Source organism: Ovis canadensis, chromosome 3 (genome assembly GCF_042477335.2).
Source record: "Ovis canadensis isolate MfBH-ARS-UI-01 breed Bighorn chromosome 3, ARS-UI_OviCan_v2, whole genome shotgun sequence".
NCBI lineage: Eukaryota > Metazoa > Chordata > Mammalia > Artiodactyla > Bovidae > Ovis > Ovis canadensis.
Window position 1 is genome coordinate 10,744,978 of NC_091247.1, and position 20,952 is coordinate 10,765,929.

The 20,952-nt window shown below is 38.5% G+C and overlaps 1 protein-coding gene across 4 annotated transcripts in view; it reads right to left on the reverse strand.

Annotated features, from left to right (window-relative positions):
• The window catches only part of GAPVD1 (GTPase activating protein and VPS9 domains 1), a 64,948-nt gene that overhangs the window by 26,773 nt on the left and 17,223 nt on the right, over positions 1-20,952 (reverse strand). For 2 of the 4 annotated variants that reach the window (XM_069582407.2, XM_069582405.2), the window contains exons 2-12: positions 15,687-15,904; positions 13,596-14,439; positions 11,799-11,885; positions 10,711-10,845; positions 10,371-10,560; positions 7,707-7,867; positions 7,119-7,248; positions 5,898-6,023; positions 3,640-3,813; positions 1,716-1,856; positions 22-156 (exon numbers count right to left, since the gene is read on the reverse strand). In XM_069582407.2, the coding sequence (XP_069438508.1) occupies positions 22-156; positions 1,716-1,856; positions 3,640-3,813; positions 5,898-6,023; positions 7,119-7,248; positions 7,707-7,867; positions 10,371-10,560; positions 10,711-10,845; positions 11,799-11,885; positions 13,596-14,439; positions 15,687-15,871 (2,308 nt within the window). In that variant the 5' untranslated portion in view covers positions 15,872-15,904. The remainder of the gene's footprint in view (positions 1-21; positions 157-1,715; positions 1,857-3,639; positions 3,814-5,897; positions 6,024-7,118; positions 7,249-7,706; positions 7,868-10,370; positions 10,561-10,710; positions 10,846-11,798; positions 11,886-13,595; positions 14,440-15,686; positions 15,905-20,952) is intronic. The other 2 variants (XM_069582408.2, XM_069582406.2) reach the window with 1 other exon arrangement.

Below are 20,952 nucleotides of genomic sequence, written 5' to 3' on the forward strand. Positions count from 1 at the left end.
CTTAAAACAAGACAGACATACCCGACACAACACTGAGGCCTGGTGTGCTGGGGCGGGAACTGACCTCCCTGACATCCGTATCATCAGATGTGCTACCCAGTCCAGAACAGCTCTCCAGTTCCTGCAGTCGCTCTTCCTGCTTTAGATCTGGGGCCTCTAAGCAGAAGTGAGGTGCCACATTAGTGATTCCGCTACACATCAGTTTTAGCTTTTGTGACCCAGATGAAGAAAGCTACTGGGGCATGAATGGATTCAGTGCAAACAGACCTCCAAGTCTGGGCCAGTTAGCAAAGCCAGTTAGATCAAGTGTTAAAGAAGTCAAGGTTGTGGTTTTTATCCCGATACAGGCCAGTTCACTGTACACAGATGAAAACTCTGCTTCCAGATCACTAATCTCAGAGTATTCTTTCTTCTGGTTAAAAGTAAACTAAAGAATACAGGCGAGCTTGCCATTAAATCAACCACTTTCTAAAAAATAATTCCTATGGTGGCTCTGATGGTAAAGCGCCTGTCTGCAATGCGGGAGATCCCTGGGTTGGGAAGATCCCCTGGAGAAAGAAATGGCAGCCCACTCCAGTAGTCTTGCCTGGAAAACCCCATGGACAGAGGAGCCTGGCAGGCTACAGTCCATGGGGTCACTAAGAGTCGGATACGACTGAGAGACTTCACTTTCACGGATGTTTGGCAGTGAGCTAATCCTACCATCTCCTTATGGACAGGTTAGCATGTCTGAATGTGGTAAGGTTAAAAAACACATATCAAAATCACTTCATATTTTTGAGCCAAGCAGATGAAACAGAATATAATTCAGATACCTAGTTGCTTATATTTGCATCCTGGTAGTTGATGTTTAGTTGAAGACAAGGATTTAAATTCATAAGCAGAAAAAAAGCAGAAATGCAATACATAAAAGAAAGTACAAAATACACCTAGCAGGCTACAGTCCATGAGGCTGCAAGAGTTGGACACAACTGAGCAACTAAACCACCGCCACATTTATAATTACCCTTGGGCTTCCCTGGTGGCTTAGAGGTTAAAGCGCCTGCCTCCAATGCGAGAGACCCGGGTTCGATCCCTGGGTCAGGAAGATCCCCTGGAGAAGGAAATGGTAACCCACTCCAGTATTCTTGCCTGGAAAATCCCATGGATGGAGAAGCCTGGTAGGCTACAGTCCATGGGGTCGTAAAGAGTCGGATACGACTGAGCAACTTCCTGGTAGGCTACAGTCCATGGGGTCGCAAAGAGGCGGATACGACTGAGCAACTTCACTTTCTTTCTTTGGGAATCCAGAGTCTCAATTTCAATGCATTGCAAAAATACATTTGGTATTTTTGGGTTAAATTCTCCAAATCTAAACATGCTTATTACCAGGTTCAAGCTGTGCTGCTATTCTTCTCTTGCAGTAAGTTAGTGGGAGACACTGAACTCAATATTCCACATAGAACCCTGATAAGTTACTAACAATTGCTTTGAAGATAACCGAACCAAGTCAGAAAGCACCTGTTATCTTAGCCTCTGCCATCCAACACTACATTTTTTCTTGATGGACACAAAACATCCTAAACTAATTTACCATTTGAAATTTTTAACAATGTTATTGCCTCATACTTGTCAAACATTTATCTGACAAAAGGTATACATAATATAGAAATTAGGATGCCTTACATTTAAAACTTCTGTGCAAATCAAAAAGCAAACAATGACAGCATACTAACCTGAGTCACTTGGTAATACCTCTACACTCCAAGCTTCGCTTGTTGTCTCTGATATGGTAGAACCAGTGCAGGGGTCAAGAAGCACGGACCCTGAACCTGGCAGGCACAGTAAACTGCCTAACATGTTCTCTGCTGCTGCACCTGCATAACCAACGGGGAGCAAAGGGTTAACAAAGATCCTCAGGGAAAGAGCAGTGATAAAGGAGAAAGGGCAAACACTAAGCTAACAAAATCTCTCTACTCACAAGAAAAAAGCCAAGGTAAGAGTAATTTCGATCAATAAAACCACTAAAAACACAAATTTCCCACTTGGGTCACAATAGCACAAATGCCTTTTCAATCAGTTTCCTATTATTCACCTTGGTCTCCACTGAGAAAACACAGTTCATTAGGTCACGACATTGCAACGAGCTTTCACTCTTGTTTTTCAGCAAATTTTGTGTGTCCTCAGCACTTCTCTAATAATTATAGTCCTTCAGGGATTAAAAACACTCAGAGACATTTAACCACAGAAAATTATACTGGCCAAATGTTTTTTTCTGGCACATTAGCCACATATTCAGAGCAATAAAGTGTATTTGCAGGAAAATACACATCTCCTTTGTAGCATTCATTCAACTGCAAATATAGCTTATTGCCCAAATACAGCTCACCTACAAGGAAAAAAATCACTTTGACATCTGGAACAACATAATGCAAAACCAATTGAGAAATCTATTTATACTTCTTAAAAATACAAACAGAAAGATTAAACACTGTTGTACATCTGTGTTAAAAATAGTCAAATTCAGAACGCTCCACTATTTCTGATTAAACCTAATAAAATTCTATTTCAGTAGATGAAGAACTTTTAGAAAAAGGTTACTGGCAAAAATTACCTTTTAAAGACACGTCACAGTTACCAAGGGGAAAAGATGGGGGGCAGGGATGGATAAATTAAGAGCTTGAGACTGACATATGTACACTACGGTATATGGAAAAATGGTCATTAGGGACCTATCATATAGCACAGGGAACTCTGCTCAATGTTCCGTAATAATCTACATAGGAAAAGAATCTAGAAAAGAGTAGACAGATGTGTATGTGTAACTTGAATCACAACTAAGACAACATTGTAAATCAACTATACCCTGATATAAAATTTAAAATTTTTTAAATAAAAGAAACATATGTCATGAAATAATTACAAATAAAATAATGTCTGGAACATGCCTAAACATAATCACATAATCAGGAGAGGGGATAAAAAGGTGGGAGAAGAGATGAAGCAAAACTGGCCAGGTGTGTACGTATAATTGTTGCATCTGGGTGATGGGTAATGGTGCTCAGTGTACGGTTAAGAAGAAAATAAAGATGGTGATTACAAGACTGTGTGACTCTTTCAGAAGGGACAGAACAGGATTCTTAAAAAGGTAACTTTAACATATGGAAACTGTATCTCGCTAAACTTGATACTAGAAAACCAGGAAAAGAAAACTGCTCCTTCTTTGGAGCTGAATTAAACCAGAAGTGAATTCAGGTTTTAGAGAATCTCAATATCATATTACTCTGAAAGGCTTTACAGCTATAACCTATACGAATTTTCACTTTAAGGCAAAGTGTTTCGTTTCAAAAGAAGAATATGCTAATCATAGGCTAAGAACATATCCTAGGCTCTGCAAACAAGAATTGACAAGAAGATAATTCAAAAGATTGGTTCTTCTTTTTTGTATGGGGAAGAACCCTTAAATGCAGACAGAGAAAACACTACCTATATTTCAGTAAAGAGAAAAAAATACACAAATGCCTTGTCACATACAATTATCTCAGTTTTCCAGTTATTAACATACACACCGTGTTAGAGCACGGAAGCTCCCTCCCATGAAGGGTGGGTGGATACGAATAACTGAACAGCAATCTTCCAGAGACATTCACCAGCAGTTACCTGCGATTTCTTGCAAGCGATCTTCATCAATGTTAGGGTCAAAATCACTTCCTAAGACATCTGTACTCCATGTCTCACTCACTGTTTCTGATATATCCCTGTCATCTGTCAGTCCCATCATGTCACGGATTTCAAATTTCCGGAGCTTATCATCAAGATTATCCTGAGTGGTAGCTAGCAAAAGCAAAATTAAGCACTTTAAAAATCACAACATAGCTACCATTTTTAAAATCAACTTTAAAGAACTTTGTGTCTTTGAACTCCAAGTTATATATTTGAACACGAACATTCAGCACACAGTACCAAAACACGGAATTATTCCCTCATGGAAGTACTCTTTCCCTCTCTGAGCCAAGCTCAACATATGTCCTCCCCTTTCTGGTCAGTTAACTGGGGCAATTGATATAATCAGCTGTCTCCCCGTCCTCTGTAGTGTGACACTGTTCAAGAATTGGGATATATGCCCCCTTCTTCGAATTTGGACAGGCCTGGTAACTTGCTTTGTCCAAAAGGATAAAGAGGAAGTGTGCCAGTTGCGAGGTTAGGCCTCAAGAGATCTTACAAACATCTGCTCTCTCATCCTTGCTTCTGCCCTGAGGACAAGCTGAAACCAGCTTTTTAGGGGAGGAGAAACCACACGGAACAAAGCAAAGGTCATCCTAGACTAGCCAGCTCCACACTGACCAACAGATGCCCAGCTAAAATTAGCAGAGCTCCCTACTTTGACTACCAGTGATCCAAGAGGCATGAGGGCCCAGATTTGATCCCTGGTCAGGGAACTGCGTCCCACAAGCTGTAACTAAGAGTTCACAAGCTGCAACTAAGGGTCCTTCGTGCCGCAACCAAGACCTGGCACAGCCAAATAAATAAATATTTTTTAAAAAGAATACCAGAATCACCTAAAAGATTTGTTAAAGAAGTGATATTCTTTCAACTTCCATCTTAAGCTAATATTTTAGGTTTCTGCTTTTTGCAGAAAATTTAATCTTAAATAATATAGTGATAAACTGATACAGTGGAGAAGGCAATGGCACCCCACTCCAGTACTCTTGCCTAGAAAATCCCATGGATGGAGGAGCCTGGTAGGCTGCAGTTCATAGAGTCGGACACGACTGAGCGACTTCCCGTTCACTTTTCACTTTCATGCACTGGAGAAGGAAATGGCGATCCACTCCAGTGTTCTTGTCTGGAGAATCCCAGGGATGGGGGAGCCTGGTAGGCTGCCATCTATGGGGTTGCACAGAGTCGAACACGACAGAGTCGAACACAACTGAAGCGACTTAGCAGAAACTGATACAGTAAAACTCAGCCTTACTTTTATTCAACCCACAAGTAACCTGACTGGCAACCCTCTTTTTCCTTTCTAAAAAGAGATTAAACCATGATTTCTAGAAATGAGACATGGGAAATGCCTTTTCTTTTTTTTCCTTTTTTCCTAACTCCCCAGGTGTAAAAAACACCCATTGAAGTCACTGCCTCAAATCCAGTTGAGGGCAATAAACATTCCCATAAAATCCACCAGTGATCTTTAAATGAAAAAAAATTCAAAGAACGTTTTTCTACAAGGGCAACAGCGATCTATCTGCTTTTCATCCTAACCTCACATTATCACCCTACTTGACAGTTCCTGAGAAACAGCTCCTTGACTTGCTTATACTATTAATATTACTTTACCTAGAGTACCTCTAGTTTCAGCCAATGCCAATGCCAGCCAGGCTTCAAGGCTACTATTTTCTCCCAATAAGCTTTTCCCTACACTTTCTTACCCAGAACTGCCAATGCACTTTTATGATAATTTTAATCATTTGTGTCCATTTTCTCCCTATTCTAAGTTCCTTGAGCCCTCAGAATTTATCTTTGTACCCCTTAAAATTGTAATACTACAGAAGTGAAATACCAAATATTACACAATTCAAGCAATTCATTTTAATTCTTCTATGTAATTTAAGCCTAAATAATCCACTTAGCAACTAAACATTTTTTTTTCTGGCTCCACCGTGCAGCTTCCGGATCTGAGTTCCCCGACCAGGGGTTGAAGCGGGCCATCACAGTGAAAGTGCCAAGTCCTAACTGCTGGGCTGCCAGGGAATTCCCAACCAAACACATTTTTAAGAACTGTAGGAACTATGAATAAATGCCAGTTTAATGGTCATTATATAATCAACTGAACACAGCCAACTCACAGGAAAACAGATTGCTTATTCTGTGACCAGGTAAATTCTTTGCTACTTGAGCAACTGAATTCGACCTCACTTTACCTTGCTCGTGCTCTAACAGCTGCAGAGCTTCAACTCCATTACTCCCAGAAGGTCCTGCTCCAAGCTCTGACACAGATTCCCCCTCCAGGTCTAGTGAGGACACTGAATTAGAACGATTTGAAGGACCTAGAGAGACGTTTATACTGTGAGTGAACTTTACAAGACAGTCATGAGCCGCCATGTAATGTTTCATGCCTTGATAAGAAAATAAAAGACTGATTAAAGTGCTTTTAATGCTGTTACACCCTAAAAATAAATACACCCTTTAGCCAGGAATTCTGGTTTTAGAAATTTATCCTAAGGAACTAATCAAACTCCATCTAAGGTTGCTTGTTGCAGGACTTCTTATAATGTCTAAAAAATGGAAACAATCTACTTGTGCAATCATAGAAGAAAGTTTAAATACATTATGAGAAATGCCCATTTGAAGTTAAAGAAAGCAGCCATTAAAAACCACGTTATTTAAGAATGCTCAATTACAAAGGGAAATGTTACTGATACACTGTTAAACCAAAAAGGCTGCAGAACAGCGTAAGCCTAATTTTGCTGTAAATAAACCAAAATGTTAACTGTTATTAATAGAATGGTAAGGTTACAGATGGTTCAATTTTTTCCCTTCATTCTCTAGAATGAATGCGCATTACTTACATTTTTAAAAGTGAGGGGGAAAAAAGGAAAAGTTATTACTGTTTATGTTATCCTAAAATGTTAATCAACTTGAAACTCTTCCATTAATAAAGCTCGTCCTTGCACATGGAGTGACATATTCTCACTTTAAAATCTTGCCTTTTTATTTCCTTTTTAATTCCTATCCTATTTCCATTGTATCTTTCCGCTTCATTAAAAGGTTAAAAGTATACACAACATCCTGAAATATTATGAGTCCATTTTTTCCATTTAGACATGCATTAATCCCTCTAAAGGAGCTCTATAAGCTTTGGTATATTTTAATACTAGTGAAACAAAACTCGGTATTATTCAAGTCTCAGTAAACACATACATCTTCTCTACTTTATATGACCAAAGGTCTCTTGCCATCTTAATTTTATTCAGAGAAATAATCTTTACAGCCAACTGTTCAAGATCATTAGAGGAAAACTTCATTACTCTCCTCAGTGAGAGGCACAGAGGGCACAATTATAATTTATAAGGCTCCTTTAAAGAACAGAAAACAAAATATTACTTGAATCACACAACTCCTTGAATGAAGTAACCCTTCACCTTCAGATATTCCTTCCAGATTATCACTGCAGAGGGAGAAGCGCAAGGTTTTATCAGGTTTACCGTGGAGCTTGTTTTCATCAACAGGGACGTCTCCTTGTCCTCCATCCGAAAGCTGCATGTTGAGGACCTGAAAAAATAAAACGCCATGAGTTTATCACAACGGAAAGATTGCTGATAAGAAAAACAAACCATGGCAAATGCAAACTTAATTTCTTCTTAACATTAAATGAGCATTTTTTTTTAACTAAAAACCCATTTACAGGGCCTAAGTGCCGCTGGGATGAAAGTACATCAATGAGAAGAACTGAACCTATGCCTTTCCAGGACCCTACTGGTGTCAGTGACTGAACAGGCAATCAGATGTCAATGGGCAGTTCAGGACTGCAGGAACCCGAGGCTTCAGGGTCAGCGGTCCGTCCCTGATGGTTCAGAGGTTAAGACTCCCAGCTTCCATTGCAGCGGGCACGGGTTCAATCTCAGTTTGGAGAACCAAAATCCCTCATGCTACACAGCATAGCCAAAAAAAAAAAAATCTAAATTTCTTAAGGTTAATAGCTATCCGTGTGTGTAACAATATAATCATACCTCATTTTCTGACATCATCCCTGGAGTAAGCTGGGGACCTGTTCCTAAGGAAATGACCAACACCTCTTCTGGCCGCACCTCTTGGATGGTTTCTTGAGCTGATCCTTCATGGTCCATGTGCAAGTCCATCAGCACATTAGTGCGGCTTCTGCTCCGAGTTGCTGACAAAAAAATTTCAAGTATGATAATTTACAGAAAAACCAAAATGAAGAAAGTGGCATATTAATACAAAAATATATTTTCTATTAATGTAGAACACTTGCGCATGCACAAAAAAGACTGGTGAGAATGTGAATAAGAAAAAAATATATATATCTTCCCAGGTGCTCTTCTAGTGACTGACACAAGCTCTCCTTCAAAACTGACCCACAGAAACAGTGATCCATGGTCACCTGACAGGGAGTGACAAACAGATTACACCTGCCCAACAGCAAACATGCCTCAATCACTTCAAGACTTGGGGGTGCCAAGGGAAGCATTATTTTATTATCTTTTCAAGATATCTTCAGCTGCTTCTGCAACATAATGACTTAACTGCCACAGGTCTCCCATACTCATAACTACACTCACAAGCATTAGAAAATTTCATATGGAAATCTGATAGCCATACAAAGTTATATGCATTAATCAGGCAACTGTTAATAAAACAGAATCAAAACATTGTTTTTTTTCTGAACTGAATTAAACTCTTCAAAGATACGGAAGAGTTCTCTATGTTTGAATACACATTTCCTTTCTGCTTTATGGGAACAGTCTAAACTAATGAAGGACCTAATTATTTTGTGGTGCTTTTGCCTCTGTCTATAAGTAAATAAGTAATAGCTTTAGAAAGTGTTTATCCTATAGATCTCCTAAGAACTTTGGAAACGGAAAGATATAGATAGCTTGTAACAATTTCTCTATGAGTTTCAGTCCTCTGTGATAAGTTTCAGTTTTCTTTCAGAGGCCATTACAATTTGATACAACCAGAATACGAAATAGATACTCTTTCTGTACAAAATAATAAAAAACACAGACAAAGCCAAAACACTCAACAATAACAAAAGCCTTTCACCTTCAGTTTGAGTGAAAGCTGACCTACTTGAAGACAGAAATATAAACAATCATGTTCTCTCCAGAGTGCTGCAGATCAGTTCATCAATCGCTCGTACTTTCAAAAACTCAAAGTACACACCAACTTCCAAAAGTCTAAAACAGGCTTCACTCACACCTTTCTTCACTGACTCTGTCTTCTCTTGAATTGTAAGCTTAAATTCAGCTTTATGAACAACTACATGAATCTTACGAAATAAACTTTATAATTTGTAAAAATGCAAGTAATCAAAATTCATGTAGCAATTTACATAAAGCAAAAGCAACATGCACATGGAGCATGATTTCATAAACCATTTATTAAATAACAGTTATGTAAGAAGAGGAACAGCCTATTACCCACCAAACGGGGTTACTAGAGTAATATGAGCAGTAAGACTGGTGGCTGAGGAATCCCAGGCAGTGATGGCTGCTAACTGTTGTCCTGGGTTGCGAAGGCATTAAACAGAAAGAAAATCGACCCTCTGAATAACGGACATAGCTCTTACAACAGGAAATAAGTTCAACGACCAGGTCACACAACTGTACAGAATCACAACGGGCAAACATTTGAAGTTTACTTTCCATGATACCTTTCCTTTTATATAATGACACTTCTGGATGACAAGAAATGAAAGAACTAATGTACACAAGTGAATCATGGAGAAAAAAAAAAATCTCTGGTTTACCAAACATCACTTGTTTCTTAATGCTAAAAAAAAAAACCCCGCAAATAGACTATAATACTGAATGTCAAGTTTTACTTTTTTCTTTCTCTAGTTCTGAAAATTACATTTTGGGATGATGAAAGCCAAACACGTGAAGAACATGCTGCCACACCCCTACTGATGATACTGCGTGTGTGCTTGGTCACATCTGAGGCTTTGTGGCCCCGTGGACTGCAGCCCGCCAGGCTCCTCTGTCTATGGAAGCTCCCAGGCAAGGATACTGGAGTGGGTTACCATTTCCTACTCCAGGGGACCTTCCTGACCCAGGGGTCGAATCCATGTCTCCTGTGTCTCCTGCACTGCAGGTGGATTCTTTACCACTGAGCCATCTGGGAAGCCCAATTCTTAATAAACTTGACAAAATAAAATGAAAGTTTTACCTTATTTCATAAAATAAAAAAGATTTTAACTCAGTCATAAAAGATTGACTATTACTAATAATGGAAAAATAGTAACTATGTATTTTCAACTTTACCAATAGAAAACTTCTAAAATAATATTATTTTATTATATTATTTAGAACTTTGTGGAAAGAACAGGGCTACCTAATTCAAATAATGACTACTTAGAGCAAATCACATTTTCAAAACTGTCCCAGACACTGAAATATAAGTATATTGTAAGGGCCATAATTCCAATCAATTATGAAAAGTATGTCTAGATAAAGCTAAAGCCTTCCGATGAACTTTAACTAATCCGGTGCAATATTTTTTTAATGTTAAAACCTGAATTACTCCCAGTAAAAATGAAGAGAAGAACTTCTCCAAATTACTGAAAACTATACCCCCTATCTCTAAGCAATAGCCTAACCTAATAAAGAAACATTAATTTAAAGGAAAGCCTCAATATGAGAAATTCTCTTTACCTATAGGCAATCGATTCTTTTTATTTGCTGGAGTGGTTGCTGGAGACAGCTGAGGTGTATTGTAGGGGGTCATTTCCAGACTGCTGCTTTTTCCTGGCTTCGCCTGGGGTAGATTTGCCAGTAAGTTGTCAAGAGCCATTCTATCTTCTCTCAGTTGATCTCCAGACATCACACTCTTCATAAAATTCACCTGGCAAAAGTAAAAAGGACATTAGCTGGGGAGATCAATTTTTCAAACAGCGTATATTTCTCACACAATGTATTCATCTATGGGTCTGCCCACGTTTAGATAAATGACTTTTGAGGAAAAAAAAATTCTATTACAGAATAAAGCCATTACCAGAGTAATAAGCTGACTGTAGGTTATATAAACCACAGTTCTGCTCAACCCTTCCAGGAGATTAACGGAGGACATTGGCGGGGTCTCCACTGCACGGCCTCCAATCACAACATCAAGGAAAGCAGCAACACAGCTCTGTTCAAACAGGAGAAAAAAATCACTGTGAAACACTCTCCCTTTAAAGTAAGGGAGCAGATGGGGAACACATGTACATCCGTGGCAGACTCATGTCAATGTATGGCAAAACCAATACAATACTGTAATTAGCCTCCAATTAAAATAAAATTTTTTTAAAAATAAAAATAAATAAAGGGAACAAAATTTCTGATTAAGACAAACAAGCACGTAGAAAGCTTTTCTTCTTGAAAATTATATTAAACCCAACACTGGAAAAAATTAAACTCTATAAATTGATATAAAATAACCAACAAGATAGTCTGGTATGTGAAATAAACATGAGGCAAACAGTGCACACAGTCCTACCACTTGTAATTAGGAAAACATATTCCTAAAAATATATTAGGAATATACATATAGACTTCTTGAAGGACGCACAAAAGATTGATAATATAAAGAACCTTTAGAGGAGGAAATGAAGGTTAGAGATCAGAGGTGGAAGGGAAACTTCACTACATAACCTCTGAATTTTAATCTAGGTTGAATGTACAGCCTACTAAAAATATGATAAATTTTTATTTAGTTAAATCAACTGAACAATGCCACGTTAACTTATGAAATCCACTTAAAATTATACAATCATTGCTGATTCATATATTCATAGACTTAATTTTATAACAATTTTTAAAAATCAAACTTTAAAAAATAATCTTAACAGCTCTTTGGCTCTCATTACAATGGCATCGCCTCAACATTTCAGTAAGTGAGCATTAGTAATCTTTGCTGACATCTTCCTTTAAATGCTACTGATCCACCACTGTATCCTCTACAGCCAAACCAAGCATAATTAAAAAGAATATTTAATTTACACATCACTGAGAGATAAGATTTAATAAAGAGAGCAGGTTCACTAATATTTTAGCAGAACTTTCCATACAGAGTCCTTCACATGACATAGGATCTGCTCTTACTTTGTCAAATTTTCCAAGGCTGCTCTTTGTCCGCGGATCTCCCTCCTCAGAGCCAGTCATTGCTAACTGCTGCAAAAGGCGGCCAACCTGCAACCCAGAACAGAGGTGGGAAGACGCAGGCTGGAGAGACAGTCCCCACTGTGAAAGCATCTCCATTCTACTCTAAACATCTGTTTCGTAAGAATATCCACCTAACCAAGCATACAAAAGGGGATCCCCAATAAAACATGCATCTTGACTCTGTCAGCTTTTACTATATTTTAAGGACTTCTGTTTGTTAAATTTTTATTTATTTATTTACTTTTGGCTAGACTGGGTCTTCATTGCTGCACAGGCTTTTTCTCTAGTTGCAATGAGCAGAGGCGACTCTTGAGCTGCAGTGCAGTGGCCTCTCTTGAGGCAGAGCACAGACTCTAGAGTGCAAGGGCTCTGTAGCTGCGGTGCACGCATCCAGCGGCTTCCCAGCAAGTGGGATCTTCCCAGACCAGGGATCGAACCCGTGTCTCCTAATTGGCAGGCAGATTCTTTACCACTGAGCCACCAGGGAAGCCCACTATATTTTATTACATTTAGATTGAGCTATAATGAATAAGTAGACATTTCTGCTTTGTCTTTAATGCATATTATATCAACAATAGGAAATGAAGGTACATGACCTTTGTTTCTGCTACTGTACTTACCATATCTTTAAAAACTTAATTTGTAAAAGCTGACAAAATATTATTAAGTACTTTTTTCTATAGTTCATAAAGTACTCAAGGTAAAAAATTTTTTCTAGACTTGAAAGCAAATAATTCCTACAGAACATAAGCTGTTTTGAAAGTAAATATTAACTCTCAGAGCCAGATCCTTACTGTCAAAAGGGAACTGTTAATCTACTCTCTAAAGATATTTTGCTGAAAGTTATTATCATATAGCATCATCTTCAAATCTGGGACAATCCCCCTTTTTACTCATTTTGAAAGTATGTGATTCTATCTCTACTGGAATGACAAAAATAGAACTATAATGATGTTATTGTAAGAATAAATTTAGTGTTTCAGAGATGACAAAGAAATTCTAATTTTATTTCAGGGATGTCTATGTAATTTCTAAACACCCTAACATGACAGAACTAATAGTGAAAAAGAAAGCTTATCATTGAAAAAAAAATCATCCAAAGATATATGCTATTCCAAATAAACTCTATCTTCTTCACAGTATTTTTGGGAATAACATATAATTAAAAGAATCCCTTAAGAAATAAAAACATGATTTCAGTAGTTCAGATGATTGGGGGGGAAAGTGTTAACATAAATCCAAAAATCTTCTTTTGAAAATGTTTACGTCCATAGGAGTTTCAGATTTCAAACTCTGTAGATTTTAGAAAGCCTGGCTACATATACACGCAACATGTCCAATATTTAGACTGGCATCCTATAATCAGACACATTAACATTCCTGCAGCAAAACACAAATACTCATTAACACGAAATGGACTATAAATTGCCTCTTGTTAGTTCAGGATAGGTTTTGCTACCAAAGGAAGTATAAAAGACCCTCTCAGTTTTTAATTATTCTGGATTGTGAAATCATGGGAAAGGGATGGTAGCCTTGTTCTAGAAAATGGAATCATCTAAATATTTAAAGTGTGTGAGGACTCCATTTAAAAATGAACCCAAAACTTCAGAAGCAAATATTTGGGACACTTTGGGGGGAAAAGCATGTTAAGAACATACGAACAATGTCAGCATACTTCTGTTCCCACCCCAAAGCCCAATCAACTGACCTTACACTGAACGCCCAGCAAAAGCATACCTGCATCAGGTTAAACCTCGCCACCTCATTAATGGGAGCATCGGAGATTATTCCATACTGCTCTGGATTGACAACTGCAGGACAAATGAAGCAGGCCAACAGGAGGTCAGTGCACATGGCCCTGACCTCCCCAACTTCCAGTCTGTCTACACAGGAGAGAGTTTTGTACATCTGCGACACGATCCACCTCAGACTGTGTGGGAAGCAGTAAGTGTTCTGTTTGAGATAACCAATAAATTTGTTCACCAAGGCCACAAGTTTGGCCTCGTTGGAATCCACCATCTCTTGAACCTTCTGCCTAAACCTGTCTGAGCCTTTCTCTCCAAAGAGTTTTTCCTGTTGAGCTGGGGAGAACCTCTCAATCAGCTTGTTTGGGTCGATCTCCAGGTGATCTTCGTCTTCAACAAGCAGCTGCATGATCGGCTCATGTAAAGTAGCTGTGAGGAAAAGTTTGGCAGAAAACAGTCCTTCAGAAAAAAGCTTAAATAAGATGCTGAAGGCACAGGTTCCTCTCCTCAAAAGTCGTCTGGGGTTGTCACTTTCTTTAAGTTCAAATTCAATCAAGTATCTCAGCACCTGAAGGAGGTAGCTTTCATCTTCTTGCATAATGCAGTTGCCATAGAGAGAGGTGAAAACTGTGTAAATGACACTCTGTGTGTTCTCCTGATTAAGCTTCTCTCCAGCAACCAAGGAGGAGGCGATAAGACGAGGATTTTCCCTTAGTCGGCTCAAGAATTCTCCATAAGCAGTCTCCTGGAATCCCAGTTGCTTATACCCATCGACAAACTGTGTGTCTTCCAAAATCTTAGCATGTTGGCAACATTCAGCAGGGGAAGCTTCAGCACTAAAAAACAGAGCAAACAAGCAAAATAACAAAATTAACAACAATGATAATATAACACATATACTGTATTGAAGCATGGAAACGTGAGTTGGTTACAGTCCCAGCAATGAGATCACTAGGAATTGCTAAAATCTTTTAGACCACCAGCACCTGAATATGTAAAGAAAGTCAAAACCAAAAAGTACAAAGGCAGACAGATTTCTCATATTAAATCAGGTTCCATGAAAAATACTGAGAAATAACCATTAATCTGATTTCTATCATTGAAGATTGTTGCTGCTGTTCAGTCGCTCAGTCATGTCCAACTCTTTGCGACCCCTGTGGGCTACAGCATGTCAGGCTTCCCTGTCCTTCACCATCTCCTAGGATTTGCTCAAACTCATGTCCACTGAGTCAGTGATGCCATCCAACCATCTCATCTTCTGTCATCCCCTTCTCCTCCTGCCTTCTATCTTTCCCAGCACCAGGGTCTTTTCCAATGAATCAGCTCTTTGCATCAGTATTGGAGCTTCAGCTTCAGAATCAGTCCTTCCAATGAATATTCAGGGTTGATTTCCTTTAGGATTGAAGATTAGTTCTGCATCTTTTTGAATTTCATATTTATGGAATCATACAGTATGTACTCTTCTATGTCTGTCTTCTTTTCTAGACAGTATACCATAGTATCACTATTTCTAAACTTAGAAACTGCTTGTTGAGAGACTTCCCTGGTGATCCAGTGGTTAAGAATCCACACTTCCACTGCAGAGGGCATGAGTGCAATCCCTGGTTGGGGAACTAAGATCCCACATGCCCTGTGGTGCAGCCAAAAAAAAAAAAAACTGCTTCTTGGAACAATAGAATAAAGAAGTATTAACACAGTGAAAACAGGTTTCTAAAACTGCAAAGTAGATACAAAATAGCAAAACATGAAAATGTGTATTTTAAATAATATTAGGAGAAAAGTAGGAAACAAGATAACTTACCCTCTGTAACAATAAAATGTTATATAATGCCAATGTACAAAATTAAACGGTGTGGTATAAAATATTAATGCTGAAGTTGTAATTCTCTACAACAGTGCTTAGGTCAATACATTAATAAACAAAATAAGCAAAGACTCACCATTGGGATGCTGATGTAAGTTATCTTAAACAATGCACTTTGTTAGAAATATATTTGTTTATTTGCAGTTAGCAGTTATGTAACTGCCATAAGCAGAATTATAGCGGTTTATAAAATTTCTGAACTCAAAACCTTTTCTTTACCTGGTGATGATAAGCCGATCCAAATTAATTCTCTGTTGCTTAGCAATCCATGCTGTACGATACAACTTTTCAGCTGTCTTAAGTACATCTGCATTAAGCCTCTGAATGAGCTGTTTTTCGGAGTTCACATATAAACGTTCCTGCTTGAGGTGATGGGCCAGAGTATGAATATCTAGCTTCACCATCTTCAAATGTGGAGAAGGGACAAAGGCTGATCACTGAGAGTGAAAAAGAAAAACAAAATTATTTTCGGGTCTCTCTGCTCAAATGTCTATTGAGAAAGGTCTTCTAAAACAACTCATTCTAAAACAGAGAAAATCACTTATTTCCTCTTCTGACCTTTTATTAAGCATTTGCCCCTACTCAGCATTATATTACATGAATGTTCAAGATGCTTAGAGTGGGGCTTCCCTACTGAAAGACAAGGACCGCCAAGACTAAGGCTTGTCTGCTTTGTCGACTTACAGCTGTAATTTCGGGGCTAAGGAGAGGGTTTGGCTCACGCCAGGAGGTAAAGAAGTATTTGCCACAGGAATGAATGAAATCACATAATTCTTGTTCATCTAGTAGCTAAACAAACTGAAAAAAATAGCACACATATTTTAGAGCATTATTATTTAAGCTATACCCTTGAAGCTAGAATGCCTGCCAGACCACAAATGTTTTATATCAGCAATAGAAGCGTTTGTGGCCAAGATAGCAGAATACAACGTTGTGACCAGACAGCAGTCATTTAGTTAGAAAAATGCTTCTCATTAAGAATTAAACATTAGTGGTAGGGAAAGGAAGGACTGGGAGTTTGGGATCAGCAGATACAAACTGTTACATACAGAATGAATAAATAAGGTCCTGCTGTATAGCACAGGGAACTATATTCAACGTCCTGTGATAAACCATATGAAAGTGAAAGAGAGCGAAAAAGTTGGCTTAAAGCTCAACATTCAGAAAACGAAGATCGTGGCATCCAGTCCCATCACTTCATGGGAAATAGATGGGGAAACAGTGGAAACAGTGTCAGACTTTATTTTTGGGGGCTCCAAAATCACTGCAGATGGTGACTGCAGCCATGAAATTAAAAGACGCTTACTCCTTGGAAGAAAAGTTATGACCAACCTAGACAGCATATTCAGAAGCAGAGACATTACTTTGCCGACTAAGGTCCGTCTAGTCAAGGCTATGGTTTTTCCTGTGGTCATGTATGGATGTGAGAGTTGGACTGTGAAGAAGGCTGAGCGCCGAAGAATTGATGCTTTTGAACTGTGGTGTTGGAGAAGACTCTCGAGAGTCCCTTGGACTGCAAGGAGATCCAACCAGTCCATTCTGAAGGAGATCAACCCTGGGATTTTTCTGGAAGGAATGATGTTAAAGCTGAAGCTCCAGTACTTTGGCCACCTCATGCGAAGAGTTGACTCATTGGAAAAGACTCTGATGCTGGGAGGGATTGGGGGCAGGAGGAGAAGGGGACGACAGAGGATGAGATGGCTGGATGGCATCACAGACTCGATGGACGTGAGTCTGAGTGAACTCCAGGAGATGGTGATGGACAGGGAGGCCTGGCGTGCTGCGATTCATGGGGTTGCAGAGAGTCGGACACGACTGAGTGACTGAACTGAACTGATACTTATATCTGAGTTACTTCACAACATTGTAAATCAATGTTGAATTTACACTTGAATATGTTGAATTTATATTTAAATCAATGTGGAATATATATCTGAATAAAAAATTTTTTTAAAAATTAAACATAAAGATTGTATATTTAAAAGCTGCTATGAGAGTAAAGCTTTAAATGATCTCATCATAATAACAAGCAAATGGTAATTACATGAGGTGAAGGATGCATTAACTAACTTCACTGTGGCAAACTTTTGCAATATATGTGTAACAAATCATTATTATATAACTTAAACTTACACAATGTTATATGTCAATTATACTTCAATAAAGTTGGGGGGAGCTATCCCCCTCCAAATAAAAATAAATTTAAAGAAAAGAAATATATTAAAAGTCTTTTAAAAAATGTTGTCCCAACCAATCAGATTCATAGTGGGTTTATTTGGAATTGATAAAATATAATTTGCAGTGAATTCAGATTTGGAAAGAGGAACCTAGCCCACAGAACTCTCAATATGTTTATAGATCCAATGAAAATATGTTTATATATATGAAATAAATATTTTTGTGCTAAGACTTAAAAAAATACCAAGAATTAAATATTATGAGAGTCAATGGAAATATATTTAAAGCCACTTTCAAATTTAAATAATGAAACAGATTCAACAAGTTTTAAAATAAGTTTGACTTCAGAAATTTTTAACCTTTATTTTAATGAACTACTGATTTCTAGGAAAGTTTCTGGAATTATCATCTAACCTGAATTTAACTGCTTTCAAAAAATCACTTTTTTGTACTTTATCAATTACCTAGCAAACTATTTCGGAGAAGGCAATGTCATCCCACTCCAGCACTCCTGCCTGGAAAATCTCATGGATGAAGAAGTCTGGTGGGCTGCAGTCCATGGGGTCGCTGAGGGTCGGACATGACTGAGCAACTTCACTTTCACTTTTCACTTTCATGCACTGGAGAAGGAAATGGCAACCCACTCCAGTGTTCTTGCCTGGAGAATCCCAGGGATGGGGGAGCCTGGTGGGCTGCTGTCTATGGGGTCCCACAGAGCCAGACACGACTGAAGCGACTTAGCAGCAGCAGCAGCAAACTATTTCAGGTCTCCCATATTAAGACCCTCAGACTGCTTTCCTCCCAAAGATTTTAAATATGTCTACTTCACCAAGATGATCTGCTATTAAGTCACAAAAGCATTCATGTACATTCAAAAAAACTGCTGCCAAACATATAATCTTATTAACTCAGTCTAAAGAAAACACACATGACTCTGTAAACTTCCATGAGGGAATTCTAACATCCTCTAGGGGGCTCTAAATCCACAGACCAAGAACAGAATCACTGAACAAATGGCTGTAATTATGAGAAGTTTATAGTTAATGAAAATAAAATGGAAATGGGCTCTTAAAGATCTCTATCTTTCATTAATAGTTCTGTTACCTTGGGTACATAATGCATATTATCTAAACTTCAGGCTTTTTTCTCCATAAAACGTGGACACAATACCTACATTTATTTTGTGCCTGGCATGAACAACACATTAGGTACTAGGGATACAAAAAAAAAAACAAAGATAACACGTAGTCCTCAAGGACTTTCTAATCTAATAGAACCCCCATTCTATTAGACATGCAAGTTAGTGGCTGCCCCAAAATATGGATAATATGCTGAAGGCTGTTCAATGTACAGTAGGGACAAAGAGGAGGGCGACTGAAAAGTTAGGTACCGGGAGTCTGGTCTTAAAAGACAAGTATTTGGGTGGGGAGGCAGGGGTGGGATAAGAATTTGCCTGACAAAAAGAAGATCTTGGGAAGGGGTAGACTTCCAGATACACAGAGCCAATCAAGCAAAAAGCACAGGTGTGTGTGATATTCAGAGAACTACACATGACTTCCTACAGTTTGGGGGCATGTGTGTTTGTGTGTGTTAAGAGTGAGGCTGGAAGCAGAGGACTCAATGTATAACGAGATAAGCCAGTGTTAAGAAACTGGACTGTAAAAAAAAAAAGAAACTGGACTGTAAGAGATGGGGAAAGAGTTTAAATAGATTAACATGATTAAATTTATATTTGAGAACATAAACTCTGGCAGTAAGGAGAAAGATGAGGAGATAGGGATGGAACTAGATGAAGAAACACTACGAACTTGTTGATAGGCAAGAAATATTGTAGTGGCAGTGGAAAGAATCAGGCAGATATGACAGATACTGGAGGCAGAAGATACTAGCTTGCTGACACATACATGGAGATGGCGAGGAAGATGTTTCCAACTCCGATGACAAGGGTTGGCTGTGGTGCTATACACCATAATTGGGTATTATGTGAGAAAACACTTTATAAACTGAAAATTGTGCCTGGTGTGGTTCTAAGAACTCTACACACTTCATCCTCACAACATCCCTCTGAGATAGGAACCGTGCAGCAAAGGGAATTAAGGCTCAGGGACGTTAAGTAACTTGCATGAGGCCAAGTGGGCGAGAGGTGACAGAGCCAGTACATTTCACTATTTCCCTGATCTCTACAGGAATGGCTCAGAAAAATCCGGTGGTTACACAGGAAAATACTGTATTTTTCAGAGATGCACGCTCAGGTATGTAGAAGCGAAGTGTCAGGATATCTGGAACTCACTTGTACATGGTCAAGAAAAAGTTAAAAGATTTGTAAAACACTGCAAAATATAAACACTGTTGAATCTGGTTGGTGGGTATATGGTGATCAATGTACTACTCCAACAGTTTGTTTATGTTAGAAGTTTTTCATAATAAAATGATAGAGGAAAATATTTTGGCAATTCTCAAACTGTACCTTTCTTGATGCCTTAATACAACTTAACAAAATATCTTATCAACTATCGTTGGAACCTAGCCAGGTCCCCTAATCTCAAGGAGCTCACAGTCCAATCAGAACAGAAATTCTGTTCAAGATAGGATGCATAAACTGTTTCCAACGACATAGCAAAATATGAACCAATCTATGCAGTTTAGAAGCCAAAACCTTCAACTAAACCTTCACTTAAAAAAAAAATTAACACATGGCTGCAACTGAGACCCGGCATAGCCAAATACATAAATATTTAAAAATAAAAAATCACGTGAAGGTAATACTTCAAATATCCGAACAAGAACTCACCTTCTAAGCCCTTTGAAAGCCCAAAATGTCTTCAAAGACATTTTTGTGAACATATTTTAAATAAATCCAGAACACTGGGTAAACTTGCTAAGAATTTTCTTTCAAGTTCATCACACTATATGACCTACTACCCACCCTTACTGCTATCATATACTACAGTCTCTCTCCTTCCCCTACAACTCTCAAACTCCAATGATCATTTGACCCCACCAAGGATTTCAAGCCATTAAGCCTATTTTATACATATATATATATATATATATATTTTTTTTTTTTACTAACCTTCAGCCTCCTCCTGTCTCTGCTTCCTTCCTTACCCAACCAGCACAAATCCCATAGTCAATCATTATGATCACTTGCCGAATGCACTCTCAATTTGCTCTGTGCATGCATGCTAAGTTGCCTTAGTCGTGTCTGACTCTTTGTGACCCTATGGACTATAGCCTGCCAGGCTCCTCTGTCCATGGGATTCTCCAGGCAAAAATACTGGAGTGGGTTGTCCTCTTCCAGGGGATC